This window comes from Hipposideros armiger, unplaced genomic scaffold (assembly GCF_001890085.2).
Source record: "Hipposideros armiger isolate ML-2016 unplaced genomic scaffold, ASM189008v1 scaffold_313, whole genome shotgun sequence".
Classification (NCBI taxonomy): Eukaryota; Metazoa; Chordata; class Mammalia; order Chiroptera; family Hipposideridae; genus Hipposideros; species Hipposideros armiger.
Window position 1 is genome coordinate 1462644 of NW_017731663.1, and position 20652 is coordinate 1483295.

The following is a 20652-nucleotide window of genomic DNA, read 5'->3' on the forward strand; positions in this document are numbered from 1 at the left end:
AAAACAATTCACCAGACAGCAGTTGAAATATTGATAAGAAAACGGAAATCAAATTACAAGACGGGAAAAGAGAGAGGAAGAGGGAGTGAGACAGAGAGAGCTGGAGAGAGGCAGCAGAGAGGAAAGCTACTGGGCGCACAAACTTGAGTGGTTCCTGCAGCCCCCCAGCATGTGCAGGGGTTGCGGCCGCCTGACTGGATGTGTTGGAAAGGCAAACGTTGATTCCAAGTAGCCAGCAGGTCTAATTCCACACTGCCAAGGATCAGGGGGCTCTGGACGCAGAGAATTCGCACCGAGAACTTGAACATCCTGAAGTTGTCTGAGTCCTTCTCCTGCTGGCTTAGCTGGAAAGGGTGCCCAAGGTGAGTGTTCGTTTGTGTTAGCATCTCTGGGGGCGATGCAGGATCTCGGTGCCCCTCTCTGCCTCTCTGCCTTCTCTAGTTGCAGTGGCGAAATGGGAAGCTTTCTGAGGCTCTTTCTCTCCAGAGCTTTCTTTCTCTTTCCGTTTTTTCCCTCCCTCTCTCTTTTCTTGCAAATTTCACTGCAATTTACAAAGAAAATGGGGGAGACTCTGGAGCAAGGAAGGGCACCAGGACAGGAGGCAATGAATGGGAATCTAGAAGCCCTGGAGAAAGGTACCTAGTCCCTGAACTCGTGTGTGTGTGTGTGTGTGTGTGTGTGTGTGTGTGTGTGTGTGTGGTGTGTGTGTGTGTGTGTGTGTGGTGTGTGTGTGTGTGTGTGTGTGTGTGTGTGTGTGTGTTGTGACTTCAGGAGCCAAAAAGCTGGAATTTGTTAGTGGGGAGAAAAGTGCTTTATCAGAAACACATTGGCTGCCGGAGAAGCTGCGCTGCCACGTTAAAGATGGTTTAAGAGAAGGAAAGAAGAGAAGAGGAGAGAGACAGCCGCCAGACTTGGCAAGGCAGGGAGAGACTTTTGCAGAGGCACCTGGCATCCTAGGTTTGTTTCTGAGCCCTCCAGCCTCAAAACTCAGACCTCAGACACCATCTCCCTTGCCACTAAAAATGAGGCCGCGTCATTTATTGTCTTTGCTTCTGCCCTCAGTCCTGTTGTCTTTTAGAAACGGGGGCTCTGAGAGAGGGGCCTCGGTAGACCTCCGGAACCTTGAGCCAGTCTTTCTCCATAAGTGGACCTCTAGCAGGGAAGAAGGCTGCAGCTGGACCCTGGTGGAGTCCTAGGGATGATGGGGTATCAGGCAGAAGTTCTGTGCCCTGATGTCCCAGTGCTGTCAGCTCTGTAAATATCTATTCCCCCAGGCCTCGGCCTGCGTGGATGGAGAGACCTACCCCTATCCTGGAGGCACCCTCTCCTCTGGCCAGGACAGACCCCAGCAGGCGTCCCTAGGTGTGAAATTACCCAGGCCCAGGGGGAGGCGAGTGCCTCCAAATGTGACAGAAGAGGGTTACAGAAATGTAGAGAACAGACCCAGCAGTGGGAGCTGGCTCTGTCTTCACTACTCCCTTAGCCTGAAGTCCCCGGGCACAGGCGCAGGGAGGGTACCAGTACTTGACCACATCGACCTTCCCTGGCTGGTCCCAACGGATGGTAGCCTCCCAACTCTGGCATCCTCTCCCTTTGCATTTCCCCTTTATCATCCCTCCACCCCCACCGTCTCACCCGTGCTCCACTCGCGGGTGACTGAGGTTTCTCCTACCCAGGTTGGTTCTTGGGCCTTCCCGACCCTTCCTCACCAACTCAAGATGTTTCAGACAGTCCCCGACACATCGTCTTACGTCAAGGTAAGACATGACAGCATCTTTAAACAGGTAATGACTTCCACACACCCCCACCACCGTTCCCAGGGCCTATGGTCCCTTCCCTCTTTCCCCGGGAAAAGGTGGGGGGAGTGGTCCGTGCTCTCCGACGGTGGCTTGGGAGCTAGGGGCGCTCTAACCAGATGAGGGTGGCACAGACCCTCAGGAATTCCTGCTTGAGGAAGAACGCTTTTGGCCGCTTCTGTTTGGGAGGACGGACATGGGTTAGGTTAGTTCAGTGAAGGCTGTGCAGGAAGCCGAGACGCTGGTCCCTGGACCCGCGAGATTCCCAGTGGGTGTGCGCTCTGCCGGTGGCGCACTGCAGGCTCCCTGCGTTAAGGGTCAGTGCGCACGGGTGTGTGAAGGTCTGAGTGTGCGCGGGCGTGTGAACGCGACACGCCTCTCCTCCTGGCTCGACACCCCCTACCCCGTTTGCAAGCCCACTTTCCTCGGCCCCACCCGCCCCTCGAAAGTGCAGATTGCTAAATTTGACAGTACATCGAAGGGTTTTGTTTTTTCTTTTCCACAACAATTCTCAAAAATGTAAACAAACCGAGGTCAGGACATCTGGGTTACACGTTTAACGAAAATCCGCCAGCGGGGCGGGGCTGAGGGTGCCGACCCGGCGGTCCCGCCCAGGGTGGGGACTCGACAAGGTCCTCACACCGCCCGGGGTAGCCGCACGGAGAGCAGGACCGTGGAGCCTTCCCTGGTGGGGAGGAGGAAGGACCCTAGTGGTTCCGAAAGCGCGCTCCCACCTCCTTCAGGTCCCGGCCCCGCCCCTCCTTCCCGAACTCCGCCCCGGAGTGGCCCCCACCCTCCTGCTGCCAGGTCAGCTAATGCTAGGGTGGTGCGCGCAGGCTGCGGGCACTGGGTCAAGGCGAAGGGGCGCAGACTCTCGGGTCTGATTCCCGGAGCGCCAGTTGCAAGTCCATCCCTCCTCCCATTTCTCTAAAGGGAAATTCGCTGACACACGGTAGCATCTTCGCGCCCCCAGCCTGCGGTCTGCAGGAATCTGTAGTCACTGTGGGGAAGTTGGGTCTTGGAGGCTTGGAGGGGAAGCAGTGTTTCATCAGCGATGAATGGATGAAAAATGAGTGAACTAATGTGTCCACAATCAGTAAACGGATGGGTGGACGAGGGCTCCCAGGAGGTGGCAAAGCACACACAGTTAGACTGGGGCTCGCTCGGGTTCCCTGTGTCCAGTTTTCCCGAGAGGTTAGGGTATCTGTAACCCCTCCGATCCCCTGCCTCCCACTCCCAGAACTTGGAACCCAGCTAAGGAGCTCTCGCTTCCAGTTCTGCCCTAGGGCTGCGGTGGGCAGGTCTCTCCCACCACACGGATCCTCGAGTCTGCACACATCCTGGGACCTACAAACCTCAGGATGACGAATTCTAGAGGGGCGAGTGGGAGCCCAGGTGCCCGACCCAGGCCGAAAGTCGGAGAGAAAGCAAACCCGTCCAGGGGAGGGGGTGGAGGGTCTGGTTCCGGGAGGAGGAGGTGGGGTCCCGGAGCTATGGGCCGCCAGAGGAGCCGCTCGCCGCAGGAGCTCTTTTCAAGGGGAAAAAAATGGATTTTTCAGCAGCCACAAAGTTTGTATTGTTGCACAAAGGGGTGCATTGATGACGGCGAAAGGTCTGCGTGGCAGAGACAATCTTGAGTCTGTTCCGCCGGCTCCCTGCGCCGACCATTTGCCAGAGGGGCACAAACAGCTCCCGGCTGCCAAGCCCCTGCCGTTCGTCAGACACCGGCTCCGAGGTTGCTGACAAACACCGCGGGGCCAGGCGCCCTGGCCCCAGGAGCCAAGGATGTCCACTGCCCCCGCGAAGCGACCTGGTTCTGAGAACCCACAGAGTGCTCGGGGAGGCACCCACAAGAGAGAGCTGAGGGCGGGTATGAGTCTCGGAAGAATGAGGGAAAGGGAGAGAGGGAACACGGATGACTCTTTCACACACGGACACGCAGTAGGTGAATCATGGTGGTAACGTGAAGATGGTCCTTACCTTTACCAGCCCCTGTTCTAAGCATTGTATTTGTACTAACTGGGTTGGTATTGATAACAACCCTAGGAGGTAGTTCAGTTTGCAGATGAAAAACAGGTATTGAGAGGTTAGTGCAACACAGTTTGTAAAGGGCAAAGCCAAGATACAAATAATAAGGGCAAAAGTGTGCTGACTGCCAAGCGAATTCTAAACACTCATTTCACCTTTACAATGGCCCTTGGAGTAGGTCCTATTATAACGCCAATATATGGACGAGAATACTGAGGCACAGAGAGGTTAAGGAACTTGTTCAAGGCCACAAAGCTGGTAAGTGCAGAGGTAGAATTCAAATCCAAGGAGCTGGGTCTCCTAATGAGAACGTTCAACTAGGGAGTTCCACTTGCAGATAAGGGGTGGAGGGTGCAGGAGACCCGGTGAACTAACCCTAACCGACCACTCGCGCGGTACCAGCACAGTGCAAAGCACTTGCCAATGACAGCGCGCAGGGCACATTCCCTGAAGGCCCCTCGCCCGCCCTACGTGAAACTGGCAAGGTCCTCCACCTTCCTTCTTTGCCAGTCTCCCAGACCCCTTGCTCTCTCTCCCCCACCAAACAGCCTGCGGGGTCAGCCCATGCTGCATTCTGAGGGAGACACACCCCACCCAAACGAAAGGAGGCTGGTAGCCCCCAAACGTTCACAGCAACAGGCTCAGTGGCAGCATCTGGCCGGCAGGTCCTGAAGCGGTGTTTCAAGGACACAGGTCTGTACTTAGAACGAACATTGTTTGGGGCGGCTAGGAGGCAGGGGGACCGACTGGAGAGGCTGAGAGCTTCCCTCCCTACCCTCCACCTACAAGACCCCAGTCTTAAGTGCCGCCGCTGGTTGAGGGTCCCGGGCCCTGGCTGGTCTCCACTTCTTTTCAGGCTGCGCTCTCTGGTCATACTCGGACTCCCCTGAGGTTTCCTCCTCGACGCCGCGTGGTCTGGGGACCCGGCAGTGGAGCGCTGGGACTCTGGGCGCAGAGACCCTCCACTCCCAGGCCCGCCCCCGGCCTCCCGCCGCCCGGCCCCCCACGTAGCGTTTGGAACCCGCGTGGCGCTCGGGCAGGAACCAGCGCGGGGAGCGGGCAGGGCCAGAAGAGGCTCTAAATCTTCTTGCAACTGTGAGTAGATGAAGTCTGAGAAACAAATTCAAAGCAGGCGCGCCTGCAGAGCCTTCCTGCAGAAATATGCCCCGGCATTCAAGCGCATCCACGGGCGGCTCGAGCTGCCTTGTTTGGCTAAGGTCAGACGAGACTCGAGTTCTCCAATAAAAATAAATCTCAAATTAATTATGGCCTCGAGCGAGGGGCCAGACACTTGAAGCTGCAGTTGTGCAGTCTGGAGTTTTGGCGCTCGCTCGCCCATCCCTCCCCCGCGCCCGCGCCTCTCCCCGCCCCCCGCCCCTGCCAGCTCGAATACCCGCTGCAGTCGCTGAACAGGAGGGGTGAGGAGGAGGGAGGACCGAGGCGGAGGATCCGTCCAGGACTCTTGGCCAGGCCCGGCATCACTCGGGGTTTCCAGTGACCGGCCCGGGGTACAGAGGCACCCCAGGGACCGGACTCGGGTTGTCGCGTCCTCCTACCCCCAACTCGGGCTGGGATTGAAGAAGCCCAGGAGGCTGAGTCTGGAAAGTCTTGACCGGGTCAAAAGGGCTGACATTGAGCGAGCCAAGACATGTTTCACCCCGCAGCTCCCCTCCTGGGGAAAGCAGGACTTCCTCATCTTTGAAAATATTGTCAAGTGTGGAGGGTGCGAGGCGAGTCATCCCAACAAGGTTCCAAGAAAATGCTCCAAATCCAAATCTTTCCTGAATATTCGCGCTCATGTGCGTGCTTTCTGTACGTGACCCTAGACTTAGAAATGTGAGGTGGTCTGTTTTGTTGGGAATCCTCCTCCCCTGTTGGTCACTTTTGTTTTAAGTGCTGGACGGGCTTTCCTGTTTGTGAGCTTCCCCTGACTTGAAAGCCAGCTGGGCTGCTGGACTGGGCACCGGTGGTAGCCGGCATTAACTCCTGGGTAGTAGTAGCCCTGCCCAGTCTGGGAAAGGGAGAGGCAGGATAGTCTCTGGTAAGCCAGGAAAGAGGGTGTGTGCAAGTGTGTGGGCTGGGGTAAGCTGTCCCTAGCTAGGCCAGTAGACTGGAGAGTGGGGAGAGGGGAAAAAGTAGGGGAGGAAGGGGAGAGGGAGGAGAGGAGTGAGGGGAGAAATGGGCTGGAAAGGAGAGAGAGGGCAAGGGTTCCCCCCTTCCCAACTCCGGGACAGTTTTCATTTGTAGCAGACCTCACCACAGGCTTTCTATCAATTTGTCTCAATGCAAACATTCCAAATATTCTCTTTGGCTGCTCGTGAAAACAATGTGAGCTGCCAGGATCAAACCATCTTTCCAGATGTCTGGTGGTAACCACATTAAACAGCACAGACTTGTTTACTGTTGTGTTTGGTTAGGGCTTTTTCCCCCTTTGGGATTTAAAAAAGCAGCAGCAGCAGTAAAGTTGAGCCTCAAACCCACTGTTACATAAGTGGGCACACTTGCCCACCAGCATATCAACACAGGATAGTGGGGGTCTCATATTCCCTTAGAGGCTCTTCAGAGTTGTGGGTGGGTTCTTTGTTCTTGGGGGAGGAACTTGTGAACCGACAGGAGGTCCTCATGGAGGGACTGATAAATAGCAAAAGACATGGCACCAGTGCCAGTGGGTGAGTCACAAATTGGTGACAGTTATGCCTATGCCAGCTGCTGGCCTCCCTACCACCATCTTCTGAATTACAAAATTGCCATAGCTTTGGTTTTACAGGCAGAAACAGAAAGTGCTATTGAGTTCCACAGCTAAAGCAGGAGGGCAAGTCCTCATTTCAATCTAGTTCCATATTGAGCACTCCCAATGGGAGAGGCAGCTCCTGCTAAAAGGAGTTGGGGGTGCTAGGGATGTTGGGGGTGATTGTACTGATCAGTGCAGTGAAGACAACCTGTCACTTGCCAGGTTGAACAGGAGCTGGGGAGAGAAACCTAGCCAACGTTTCTGCCACAGAAGAGCCTTTTCAAGCACTAGGAGGAGCGTGTGTAGAAGGGTGTGGGTTGGCCATTAAGGGCCTCACTGTTTGCCCAGCACCAGGAAGGGGGCCTCCGGGTGGTGGAGGTAGAGCCCTTTCTGCCTGAAAGAGGGGCAATGTGGCTGGGGGTGCCGGGTTTCTGGTCAGGTCCGGGTGGGAAGCGGTCTCCCTGCACCCTCCTGAAAGCCCTGTTGTCGTTTGAAGGTCGGCAGAGTCTGGGCTGAAAAGGAAACAATTTGGGGTTTGAAAGGATGTAATTCATTCTTCCTTTCCCTTTAACCTCTTTCCTCTCTGGAAAGCATGTGGAAACTCTGAAGGGAAGAGTGAAAGAGAGAGAGGGCGGCTGGGCCGAGGGGAGGAAAGGGTTAAGCCTGATTTCTTTTAATTGAACTCCAGAACTGGTGGCCCCAGGCAAAGGGGGGGGACTGACCCCGCTAGCGGTAACCAGATGTGGCGGTCCCAGGGGAGCCCCGGAGCAGACCCCTGGATTGAGAAGCAGACAGGAGGTGTGGGGGGGGGTCGGCCCGGCCCCCATTCCACCCCCTTCCCCCACTCCCCCATACACACACCGAGTCTCAATTGCTGGCAGGCTGCACCCGCCACTCCAGGTCTGGTCACGTTCAGACCCGTGTCTGTATTCGAACCCAAAATTGGAGCTGAATTGATGAGCCTAATTTCGAGAGGAGGGAGGGAGGGAGGCGAGCGAGCTCTCGGGCTCAATTGCTCCTGAAGAAATAAAGAATTAATAAGTCACCTTTTTCGCCGCTGTGGACACCCTTTTGAAAAATTTTTTTTCTTTTCGATTGACTCGGATCTCCTCTGGATTTTTTTTTTCCTTCTTCCCCGGGTGGACTCTTAAATAAAAGTGAAAAAGTCCAAAGCGTGGTCTGGAGAGCGCGGACAAGGTAACCTGTTTTGGAGGTCTGGGAGAAGGGGGTCAGATCGAGAGCGCCCAGGGGTCCCCTCGCCGCTCCCGGACTCCTGAGGCTGCCCCAACTAAAGCTTCCGTCGGCACTGCAGTGGGACCGGGGCCTCCGGGTGGCGGCGCCGACCCGGAGGGCGAGGGGAGGCCGGCTTCACGATGGGTGGGGATGGTGGTCCGGAGCCCCGGCCCCGAGGTCTTCCTGGGAGAGACGTCTGAGTCTGCGCTGCGATGTTGGGTGCTGCGCTCTGGAGACCTGCTGACCAGCGTCCCACCCGAGTATAGGTTTCCTGGTCTCAGGGTGGCATTGCGTAGGCGGCTCTGGCCTGGACGCCTGGGCTCTTGGGCTTGGGCAACCGGGTCCGGGTAGGCGCCAGGGGTTTGACCCTAGAGGGCGCGGATAGGTGGCCTGGGGTGCCGCTGGTCCCCGCCCTCGCCGGGCGCCGGGAGCTCTCCAGAAGCAGAGGGTCGAAGCGCGCCTCCAGGAGGGCGCCGCTCTGCTAACAATGAGCTGGGAGCCGAGTCCGCGCCCCCGACGGCCCACGTCGATTTGAAACCTCCCCGAACACGCGTCGTTGTGTGGGTGAGCCGCTCTGGGAGTCGGCAGCGACTGGGCAGCCCAGCTCCCGAGTGGAAAAATTCCCATTGGATTCGTTTTGTAATGGTTGGTTTGCTTCGGTCTGCCTCTGGATCTTCCCGGGCAGTAGGCTCTAGGTTATCACCAGCCGGAGTAAACTCTCCCGCGCGCCCCCCCCACCCCCCCAAAAAAAAAGTTTGACTCCGGCTGGAAAAAGCATTAATGAACGTATCTGTGGGAAGAAACGGAAAGTGAATGAGTCAGGAGGGCCACCTTCGGCCAACGGCCCCGGGAAAAGGAAGGAGGCCAAAGGCGTTTGGGTTTGGACTTTGGGAGAAGGTGTTGGGGCGGGGGTGGGGTGGGGGATGCAGACTGCAGGAATCAGGGCGCGGGTCCCGGGCGCGGACCCAGGCATTGTTCCCAGCTCGCTCTTATCTCCCAGGAGCAAGTATCCTGTGTGCGCAGTGCATGGATGTATCTGGGCATCTCCGCGTATATTTATATAGTGTGTGTGATGCGAAAAGCAGGAGCAGCAGAGGGGAGGAAGAGGGGGTGTAGGGGGAGGGAAGACGGGGGAGAGCAGAGAGAGGAGAGCGCGAGACAGGAGAGAGAGAGAGAGAGAGAGAGAGAGAGAGAGAGAGAGAGAGAGAGAGAGAGAGAGAGAGAGAGAGATAGGACTTCCTCCCCGATTCGCAAAGTGAAGTCACTTCCCAAAATTAGCTGAAAAAAAAGTTTCATCCGGTTAACTGTCTCTTTTTCGCTCCGCTACAACAACAAACGTGCACAGGGGAAAGCGGGCAGGGCGCTCGCGGGGGGCAAGCAGGGAGGGCCCAGGGCGCCGGGGAGGCCGCGCCCCGCTAATCCGAAAGGGCTGCGAGGTCAGGCTGTAACCGGGTCAATGTGTGGAATATTGGGGGGCTCGGCTGCAGACTTGGCCAAATGGACGGGACTATTAAGGTAAGAGACCGTGCGGTGGGCGCGGAGCCGCGGGGCTGGCCAGGGCGGCGGTGCGGCTGTGCGGCGGGCAGGCTGGGCGCGGGGCGCCGGGGTCCCGGAAGACGTGGCCTCTCTCAGTTGCTTCCGCGCCCGGCTTCACGCCGTCTCCTCCCGCGCGCGGGTGGCCAGTCTCACTAGCTGGGGCGACCCGCCAGGCTCCTCACTTATTGCGATCTTCCCCGCACCCCTTGCCCCAAAGCGGAGCCCGGCCCCCTCCCTCCGCGCTGCAGCAGGGGTGCGGGCGGGGGCGGCGTGAATCGCGTGGACCCCCGAGCGTTTCGGAGCAAGGGGCCGGAGTTCTCTGGTCCGCCACTGGCCCGGCGCTGGGCACTTTCTTGCGGCGGGCTTCCTCTCGAACCCGAGGCCGGAGGCGGTGGGGGCGGGAGCTGCAGCCGCCACCAGCTCCGGTCCCCGCCTGGTGGGCCCTGGGACGGGCAAGTGGATTGGTTACAGGAGGATCGGGGTGCAAGTGTGTTTCTGGGGTCTGTCTGAGCGGGCTCCTCCAGATGGAAGCCCTGTTTACATGTCAGCGCAGGCTGGTTTCCCTTCCTCTTGGTATTTCTGTTGCCGGTTCTCGGCGCTCGGAGCCGCGGGTTCCCGACTAACGGGCCGGCCTCCCAGCTTCCTCCGCAGGGACAGGACGTCTCTCACTAGCCTGGGTCCGCGCTGCGGCCGGAGCCTGGCTCTTGCACGCCGTGCCACGGCAGGCGCCTGCTCCGTGGAAAGGCTCCGAGGATCTTCTCAGAGAGGGTCCCGCGCCCTTCCGAGCCGCTTCTCCTAAGGCGGCCGACCAAACCCTGCCCCCAACCACTACCCTCACCCCACACCCCACACCTGGGTCTAGGTTGCGAAGTGCAGCCCAGAGGGACTGCTGAGGGTCTGGGTTTTCATGCCCGACTTCGGAAGGGTTGACTGCCTTCTCCCTCTAGAAGGGGAAGTGGGGCCAGGAGCAGAGAGTAGGGACACCCCCTAACGCTACTGGCCTCAGAGGAGCGAGGGGAATGAATGGGACCAGGAGTCGGCTGGGCTGCGAAGCTGTCGTGCAACACCAAGCAGGAGTCGATCTGGAAAAACTATTAGGCTGGTGAAGTGAGGACTGGCAGAGCCCTCCGTTCCCCCCAGAACCCGAAAGAATCAACTCCTCGCTCAGGGCTGACTGAGTAAGAGAAGCTGTTGGGCTTGGAGAATTCAAAAGATTTTTATCATTTGGGTGGGGTAGTGGTTTTTATTTTCTAAGGTTTCTTTTCTTTTCTTTTTTTTCTGAAAGTTTGAAATATGCTGACTTAGGTGAAAGACGCCAACAGAAGGAACGTGAAAATCTGGAGATGAGATAACTGATTGTAATGGGTTAAAGGGTGCCTATGTGAGTCTGAGTTCCTCAAGTTTAAAGTGTGTGGGTGAGGAGTGGGTGAGAAAGGATTCCGGTAGCAAGGGTGGGGTGGTCACTGAACATTTTATGCTTGTTTTTCTTCATGTTGGTGTGTGCATGCAAGTATCTCTGTATCTTTGGTTTAGTAATAAGATGCTTCACTCTAGAAAACTCCCCTTCGTTTGGATATTTACCACTTACCCAGAAGGTGCCTCTCTGATCCGGAAGGGTGGTAAGATGGCTCCAGGGTCTTGATGTGGACACTCTAAGGAGAAGTGAAGCAATTTCTCCATAAGGTTCAGACCTCTAAGCACAGGCCCTGAGCAAAGGGAGGAAGCTGTGGTCTGTGTACCCAGGATGTGCTAACCTCTTTAGATACACACACACACACACACACACACACACACACACACACACAGGGATTGGCATGGCAGTCAGTGAGAACAGGCTTAGACCAGGACTCTGGCGCTTTGTGCCAAGGATGGGAATGAAAGTCTTCTTTTTCATGCGGGTGATGGGAGCCTGTGAGTCCCTCCAAACCCTCCACAGGAGCACCCTTGTCTGTCATCCAGGTGATCTGGCTATGCAGACCCACCCACAGAGCAGTAGCTTTTCAAGCTACCTTCAGTCCCCAAAGTTCTAAAGGACTGAGCCATTAAATGTGTACTCTGGTAGTTAAGTTGTGTGAAAGCCACAGTTTCCTGTTCATATGTGACCTTTGGATCTTGGGGTTTCTGGACCCCACTCCCTCAATGGCTTATACATTGTCCGTGGAGAAGTGAGTGGGCAAGGAGAGGTCAGCTAACTTCTGGTCTCTGAGACAATGCACAGTTCATTAAATCTGTCTGAACTTCAAAAGCTTTGCAAAAATGAAACAGTGGGACTAACACGCCTCTACAATAGTATCTTTCCCAATCCTCTCTATTCCTAAAATACTATGTTCATATGCTCTTACGAGAACATGTACTGACATATCTATGAAACCCGGTTCTATACTGAGAGCGGTCTGAAGATACTATACACCATATCTAATCTGCAGACACAAATCCAGCATGTGTGTGTTCCCAGTTTTAATAGCCTTGAAAAATCATCTTTGAGTAATTCTAGGATGTGATGTTTATGCACCTGCATATTTTTTCCTCAAATATAAGGCATGTCTAAAGTTCAAAACGCCTGTCAGCCTCAGCACTGAGGAGTTATTTGGTCCAGGATGCCAAAAAAGTCTGGATTTCTTTGCAGAAGCCCTTAATTTTATGCATAATTCCATCTGATTACAAAATCTCAGTCTTATTGCCCTTGTTATACTAAGTCCTTCTGTATCATGTTCTCTTCTCATTTCCAAGAATGTCCTCTGGGGAGGCTCTGAGCATCATGTTGGGAGAACCAAAGTGTGCAGGGGCCATTCCACTCTTTTTCTGCCACAGTTAACCTGCAGTATTAAACAACACCCTACCCCACCCTTGCTCCCCACAGTGATATTATCAGTGTTGAAAAGCACGTGATTCTGGTTGCTGCTTTAAGAAATGACCTGGTTTCAAAAACTGCATCTTAGTTCTAAGCCATCTTCAATTGAGTCTAATTATTTCACCTGTGGAAGTTTGATTCAATGCACATGGTGCTATTAAAGATGGCGAAACAGAGAAGATGTAGACATGGCGAATGAAATAGGGAAACAAACAGCAGACTTGGAGTCAGGAAACCTGGGTTCATTCTCAGCTCTGCTACTTAGTTACAGATTGCCGTACATCAAGGCACTTAGCTTCTTTGGTCTCATTTCCTCATCTATAAAATGGGGCCAAAGTACCTTCTTGATATTAGTCACTGTAAGGATTAAATAAAGCCTGGTACCTTAGTTGAATGCACACTGATTGAATTTCTCCTTGGGGATAGGGTTTCTGGGGCTTGATTGGTCAGAGAATTAGATCATAGGTTTGAATTTACCATAATACATATTTCATTAATTCAAAAAAATATTAATTGTATGTTTCTTATGCCCCAGAGCTCAAAACTCATGCTTTATGTGTTGAGAATAAAACAGGGATCAAAACGCTACTGGAATTTACGTTCCAGTGGAAGTGACAGACACATAAATAATTCTATGCCCAGAGATGACATCTTCTGGAAAACAATAAAGCAGGTTAGGGGATAGAAAGTGATGTTGTTGTATCAGCCAGAAAGGCTGGGGAAGATGCTTCGAACAAAGTCCAATTGAACAGAGTTATTCAGTTTCATCCTTTACCTCAGGAAAGTGCAGCACCACACACCCAGCAAATGATGTAAGAACAAAACTGGAAAGAAAGGTTGAGATTAATGCTGGGCTCTGCAAACTGGCAGAGTCCCTGTGCCAGATAGGCCCAGGAGAGCAGGCTATTGCTGACAGGGCAGCGCTTGTCCAGTGGGTTCAAGGATGGTCCCCTGTGGAAAGCAGCAGCGGGAAGAATACTTGGGAACAGAGACTCTACTTCTGTCTTCAAAAAGGGAACCTGCTTTCACTTTGAAGAGTGAATCCCCCCCCCCATTTTTACCTTCTTATCACCAAGATTCATTTATCTGTCCTTATGACCACGTACAATCGCTTCCCTCAGGTAATAACCAAATGGTGAATTGGTAATGTTTTGGTTTATTTTTGTGAATAATTTCTACAAAAAAAGCCGCCTCCTACTTCTGCTTTTATTCAAATTTAAGTTTACAGGTTTGTGACTTCAGAGATTATTTAGCTCGATATTCTCATGTTATGGGTGAGAAAACTGAGGCCCAGAATTGTTTAATGAATCACACAGATAACCGAGTCAGGGTGAGAATTAAGGACTCCTAACTGTTAGGCTAGTGTTCTTTCCACTATACCATGAAGATTTCGTTCTCTTTCATTACATTATTATGAATTATAGAATCCTGGAGGCCCTGCGTGTGTGTGTGTATGTGTGTGTGTGTGTGTGTGTGTGTGTGTGTGTGTGTGTGTAAGAAAGAGACAGAGACAGAGCATTTAAAAGAAAAATCATGGAGAATCTGACACTTTGGACTAAAGACACTTCTGTTATTTAACAAAAAATGTATTACTATCATCTTTTTTTTTTCTAGAATTTTTATTGGGGAATTGGAGGAGGGAACAGCGCTGGGAAATGGGGGAAGGGGAACAGACAAGTTGCTGTCCTTTTGTTCTTCAGTCTAGTTGTGGAGGACATTGCTTCACTGGCCCATCTTGGTATTGTGATCATTGTGCTCTTCCCGGCTGAGGCAGATTGGTCGCCAGCCACTGGACGGCCGCTCAGAGCAACTCACAGCAGCTCACGCCACAGGCTGCTCACACTGGCTGCCAGCCACTCATGGTAGCCCATAGCTGCCCACTGCTGCAGGGGCTGCATCCTACGCTGTTGCCAGTGACTCACCATAGGCAGCCCAGCTCCAGGTCGAACTGTTGCTCACCATCTTAGCTTTAGAGGGAGCAGCATCACTGGTCCTCATGTGGGATCCAAACTGGGGCCCTGCTGCTCAGAGCTGGAGCCCCAAGCCAACTCTTAACCAACGCGCCACTCGGCCAGCCCACTATCATCTTGAATTAGCTCCATACTTTTAAAAAATTCCAAGTTTTCAGGTAGGATTTTACATAACTGTTTTCCAAAATAATTTCTGTTTTTCTTGTAGACAAACAAGGTCTCCATGATGAGGAGACAACAAAAAATACAGTATTTTCCTTAAATAGCCAATAGGTCCCTCTACAGACCAGGGGCAGGTGGGCTGAATTCCTATTTTAATTATTTTAATAATTGTGTATTCAACTATTGAAATATAATATATTCAGATGCATGAGAACATATCTTAATGGCTCCACCTTCTAGGCTGTGTAGTAAGTAGGTCTTGAAAAACAACCACATTAAATAAGATTTTGTATTTTAATGTCTTCTTCTGTTTGGGATCAACCAATCAGTTAACTTGGCATTGGTTTGAAAAAGTGGTTGATTTAAACCAAGCCTATTTTCTAGAAATGTAACATTAGTCTAATGCTAATACTGAGTTGCCTCAGGGGAAAAATATGGGAAAATATTTATGGTGATGAGCCACTAGGCAGGATTTCTAATGGACTGAGGCCTCTATCCTACCTCAAACTTCAAACAGTATCCCCAAATTGTAAATCAGCACTCAGGCCATCAGCAAAGTCCTGGTCTTCTCTGGGAGAAGTCTCATTCTATCTGAAGCTTGATAGAGAGATTTGCAGATTAGCAACAATCTACCTTGGGTTAGAATTTAAAATCTGCTATTTTCATTCACTTTAAACAGCGCTGCATTATGAAGGTATAGAATAATATTTTTGTTTTGTTTTGTTTTGAATAACATCACTTTCTTTTCTTTGGCTTGTACTTAAAACAATTTTTCTAAGTCTATCTTTTGCTTGTTGTTTTGACAAATTGAGAAGGCTAAAGGACATTGGCCACTACGTGTTTTTTTCTCTCTCTCTCTCACAAAATCTTCGACCAGCCGTAGTAGTTTTTTAGCAATCTCAGAGCTGTGCAGGTGTCCTTTCCTCTGCAGAAGACTACGCCCTGTTTCATTTTCTGTTGCTTTTATGATTTATATCTATATATCTATAGTGTTCATTTCATTCATGTGTTAATTCATCAGTGGGATGATAGATTACTAAGTGATGTCACTCTAATTCTTCTACTGACCTGATAGACCCAACATTAGTAGCCTGTGTAATTTTGAGATATTTCTCAAGCGGCAATGGATGGGGCTTGTCTATTCTCACGTTGTCACCCATGGGGCCAAAATTTTGGAAGTTTGACAGAATTAGACAATCTATGGAATACCTTGTGCAAAGCTAGCTGGCTTTATGGGAATCTGTAACCTTAGCCTCATTGGCATCATAAACTGATGCTAGCCATATTGATGCAAGTCAGTAAGGTCTATTGCATGACTGTTATGCAGTGACTGAACTAGGTGACTAAGCACTGTCAAGATATAATGTTGGTGGAAAAAGGGCTGCTGTCCTGGGGACCCAGTAGGAGGACAAGCCATGTGTGTGTGCAGCAGAATGCAGTAAATGTTACGTTCGCCTCAAGGAAGGAAAGAGCAATTTCAAATGGAAAGATAGAGAGACCTGATAACTGTAGTTATTTATATAGTCCTTCTGTTTACAGAAGACTTTCACATATACCCTTGCACTTAATCCTTACAACAACCCTATGGGAGGTCACCTTATTATTATTGTAATATTACTATTGTCACATCTCTCTTTTATATGGGAGAAATTAAACTTCAGAGAGATTAAGTAACTTGCCTAAGATGCCAGCTAATAGGTGATGGAGTTGGGCTTCAAGCTCAGTGTTTCTAATTCCAGAATACCTGCTTTTTCTACACATACGCCACACTGCCTATTAGCATAAGTGGACAGGTGGACCTGGACGGTGGCTTCGAAGGATGGGTAGGACTTGCACAGGAAGATATGGTTCAAAGTCTTTCTAGGAAAGTGGAATACTTTGGTATGTGTGGCAGGTACATATGAAGGAGAAGGTAGGAGTGAAAAGATTGGGTGGAATTAGATTATGGGGGACTTTAAGTACCATAACAATGAATTTGGGTTTTACAAAATATATGGAAAGGAGGAATCGCAAATTTTCTAATAGAGGGGTGGTCAACAGAGCTGTACAAATCTCTCAGGAACCGAGTCCTTCCTATTCTCATCCTTCTCCTTAGGAAATGGAGATGGGAATGGCTCCATCACTTATCAGAGACCACAAGAAATGAGTAGCAGACAGAATTAAACAACCAGTGAGTGATAGGTTCAGGCAACCAGACAATGCTATCAGTTGTCTTTAAGGATATGCTTATTAAACATGGAGCCTGGGAAGGGAAGAGAAACTTCGTTTCACCAGATCCCATAAAGATACGATTATCCTTTTACTGCTTCAAACGTGTCTTCTCTCTCAGTGTTCTGGAGATTCCACAACAAAGTGTCTTTTCACTTGGGCCACCTCTCCTGGGCCACGGCTTCAGCTCCTTGTGAGAATGAGCAGGCAGATAGCCATTCAAAAGAGACCAAAGGAAAGGCTGTTTCCCTGAGAGGCAAATAAAATTTCTGTGGAAATGCGGACATACTTTCATAGGTTGGTTGGGTCCTTCACCTCGCTTAAAAATACTGACACTTCACCCAAGCAAACCCGAAACTCAGGCAGTTATAACATCATCCAAGTAGAATCACAGATTAAGTGTTCAGATGCGTTTTTAGATATTCAGATCAACTTTACTGCTAATGCCTACAAAAATGAACTAAAATACTGAACTATTTAAGATAGTTACCATCTTTGGAGAACAATGTACCTGCCATTGAATTCAGGATCAAAATTCCCGAGTATGTAATTTTTGAGCCACCTCCGAGAGAATGCAGACTTGAAAACTGGAATGCCTTCCCAGCAGCAGGGCTCATTTACTCAGACAGTGCTATGTGTCCAAGGTAAAGAAAGACCTTATGTCACATCTCAGTGCACACATGCAAGAGGCCAGAATTACAGGTGCCATGGGAGCTTTAACCCTGCATTTCTAGACACGTGTGGGTTTCACATGTCTACTAGAATCTAACATTCCAGTAGCAGAGTGTTAGGTCTGCATATAGGGTATTCATTGATTTTATGTGCAAAGGAGTCTGAGAGTGAATGATTTTTTTCAGTATTGTTCATGTGGCAGGAAGGTGAAAACAGGTTAATATTATAAAATTACTCAGCTCATGAGTTGTCTTTAAGATAATGCTGTTAAAAATCTATATAAATGCACATATTTAGATTGAAATTCTTATATTTGATGAGTCATTCTGTCTTTAGGCATTTATCACTTAATTGATACTCATTCATTTATTCACTCAACCAAAAGTTGAATAATACTGCCAGGCACAATGCTCAACAGAACTCCACATAAATGAACGAGAACAAGATGCCTATATCACTATTTCTTCCAGACCTCTAGAGAGAAAGGTTTCTCTGCTTTCTGATTTTAAGCTCTGAGTATTGGCTATTCCCAAAGAAGCGATACTCATTGGGGGAAATCTTTATTTGTTGCTTTTTATTATATGGAAATTTAGGCATATTTTCCCAAGGGTAACACCAAGCTTATAATTTCCTTTGCCCCGTCACTATTGGTGATACTAGTTCATTGTATGGGCATTTTTGGAAAACTAAGGAATGCCAAGGAAACTCTTTCTTATTCTCCCTTTCTCAGCTTTAGTTCCTCTATTCATATATTAACATAGATAAAAATACTATAAATAAAGTGAAAAGGTAATGAGCCTTGAGAAAGAATATTCATCATACATAAAACGAAGGGCAAATGTCTTAATATACAAAGACTGCTTGCCAATCAACAAGAAAAGGATAGACCACTTTGAAGAAAAATAGGCAAAAATGCTATGCTAATAAAAGAAATAAAAATTACCAATAAATGTATGAAAAGAATCTCAAGTATATGCATAAAGATATTTACATTAAAATAATGAAATTCAAACATTTGTCACCTATGAGGATAGCAAAGATTGGAACAGCTGAATCATGCCTTATGCTAGAAAGAGTAAGGGAACATGTTTCTTCCTTACCCAACTGGAGGGAACATAACTTGCTACGATCATCTGGAGTGCAATTTGGAAATATCTATTGAGATGTTAAATACGGATACAAATTTGATAATAATTTAAATTCTAAAAATTTACCTTACAGGCTTGTTCACTCAGATACCAAAGATATACATGTACAAGATGTTTATTGTAGTGTTGCTTGTAATGGCAAAAATTGGAAAGAATCTAAATGTCTGCCAATAGGGGACTAGATAAATAAATTATGGAAGATTCGTGCCACTGACAAATGGAATAAAATCAGTTGTCTATATACACTGATTTAGAAAGTTCTGCAAGGGATAGTATTACATGGAAAAAAGCAGGTTACAAAATGTGTGCTCCCATTTCTGTAAAAAAAAATTTGAAAACACACATATATATGATTATTTATGCATAGATAATTTCTGGGAGGATATTCAAGAAACTATTAACAGTAGTTGCTTCTGGGCAGGGAGAAGTAAATTTTTGCTTTTCATACTATAAACATGTAGCATTTGATTTTTTAATCACTAGTATATGTTACTTTTATAATTTAAAAAACTGATATAAAAAATAAAGAGGGACTATTAGAAATAGACTTGTAAAAAATGGCTGCGCACCATCATTCTAGCCCAAATGTACTGATCTCAGAGACGTTTTGATCCTATTTTATAGTAAATACAGAGAAGAACTGTCCAGTCTGGGATCTGGAGACCTGAATTCTAGCCCTAAACCTCTTCTAAATGAGCTATGATCTTTCGGAAGTCACTTCACTCCTTAAGTATTTGTGTAAAATTTCTCATGTTAAAGGTTTTCTTGTGTATAAAATGAAGGTATGATTTCAAATTTTCCTTTCAGCTCTTTGATTATAAGACTAGGATCCCAAGCTGGCTTTTAAAACATTTCTCATTTGGGGGTATGGATGATTGAACCTCTCAGAGAAGTTCTATCTGGGCACACGAGGCTCTTCTCCATAATCCCAAGCCTCAATTATAGAATGATCTTCAGGGTGAGTTCAAGGCTGGGGCTCTTAGAAAGTGCTTTGTGAATTTCTGTGAGCTGGTTATTCTTATTACCAAGTGATACTGGAGCTGTGCTAATTTTTTTTACATTAATGCATACCGGTAATAAGGCCTGATTCTGCTTTGGGGTCTTACACTCTTTTCCAAAATTCAGTCTCATTTAAAACGCAAAACTCATTTGGCCCCAAGAGCTTCTCCCCTGGACTTTTAAAAAATCCTGTTTAATTGAAGGGAGATTGAATTTGTCTGGTTTTGATTCATTCACACTTAACTGAAAAACAACAACAACAACAACAATATTTTGAGGACTTATTTGATGTCCAAGAAGAATTTTGAGCCTCTTAATGAAATTTCTGGAAGGCTTTTTTTTTCTTGTTGTTAAAACAGGAAGTAGTGATGTGCTGTGGACAAACATAGTCAACCCCGAAAGGCCCCAATTCAGTTTGAAACTGTATCACTCACCATTTTGCATAAGCCCCAGTGGCCCCAGTGAAGGCCTTTCTATCTCTACTTCTCACCCAAAAGCAAGAGCCTCACTCACCCTCCATCTAAGGGGCAATAACAATGAGAAGGAACAAGCACAGTCACAAGAAGAAAAAAGAATAAGCTCTTTATCTAGGTCTTACTATGTGCTAATACTATTTTAACCTTTGCAGACATACTCACATTTGATCCTTGTAACAATGCTATGATGTATGTATTATTTTCATTTTGGAGAGGTAAAGTAACTTATCCAAGGCCATTCACATATAAAGTTGAAAAGCGATGGTTTGAACCTAATCCTGTTTGCCTCCAAAGTTCATAGAGCTTAGCCACTGTGATACACTGCCAGATGGACACACACATCTATGAGGTTTAGGCTCCAAACCTAATCCATCTATTGAGGACCGTGTAGGTTTTGTTGTTGTATGTTCTGTCCGCTAGCCTAAGTGACCCCCACCCGTAGTCTGCACTCATCAGATTCATGGCATTGCTCAGTCTCCACCACCCTTTATCAAGAGGGCCTCAGCCCTGTATTTCCCAGGTAAGAGAGGCTGCCTGACTTGTTAGCATGAGCACTGGGCAGCAGACAAGCGAAGATAAAACCAACAGGTTCTGTTTAATTGTAATGCGCTGACGAGATGATAAAAAGAAAAACATTTGTAGCTCAATAGAGAATAGCACGCTCTTTGATTTGACAATGCTTCTTCCTCTACTCTCCTACCTCTTCTCTCTCTGCTTTTCTCTATTACTCTAACTCTTGTTCTGTTTTTCATTCTCTCTCTCTCTCTCTCTGTCTCTGTCTCTGTCTCTCTGTCTCTCTGTCTCTCTCTCTCTCTCTCTCTCTCTGTCTCTCTCTCTCTCAC

The 20652-nt window shown here is 49.0% G+C and overlaps 1 protein-coding gene across 2 annotated transcripts in view; it reads left to right on the forward strand.

Annotated features, from left to right (window-relative positions):
- The first annotated feature begins 8971 nt into the window (after window positions 1-8971).
- The window catches only part of FLI1 (Fli-1 proto-oncogene, ETS transcription factor), a 120489-nt gene continuing 108808 nt past the window's right edge, over window positions 8972-20652 (forward strand). The window contains exons 1-2 of one of the 2 annotated variants that reach the window (XM_019660180.1): window positions 10366-10502; window positions 10610-10705. Coding sequence is in view for 1 of the 2 variants with exons in the window: in XM_019660179.1 (XP_019515724.1) it covers window positions 9286-9303 (18 nt within the window). In the remaining variant the exon portion in view is untranslated. Of the gene's footprint in view, window positions 9304-10365; window positions 10503-10609; window positions 10706-20652 lie in introns of those variants that run through there. The other variant, XM_019660179.1, reaches the window with a different exon arrangement.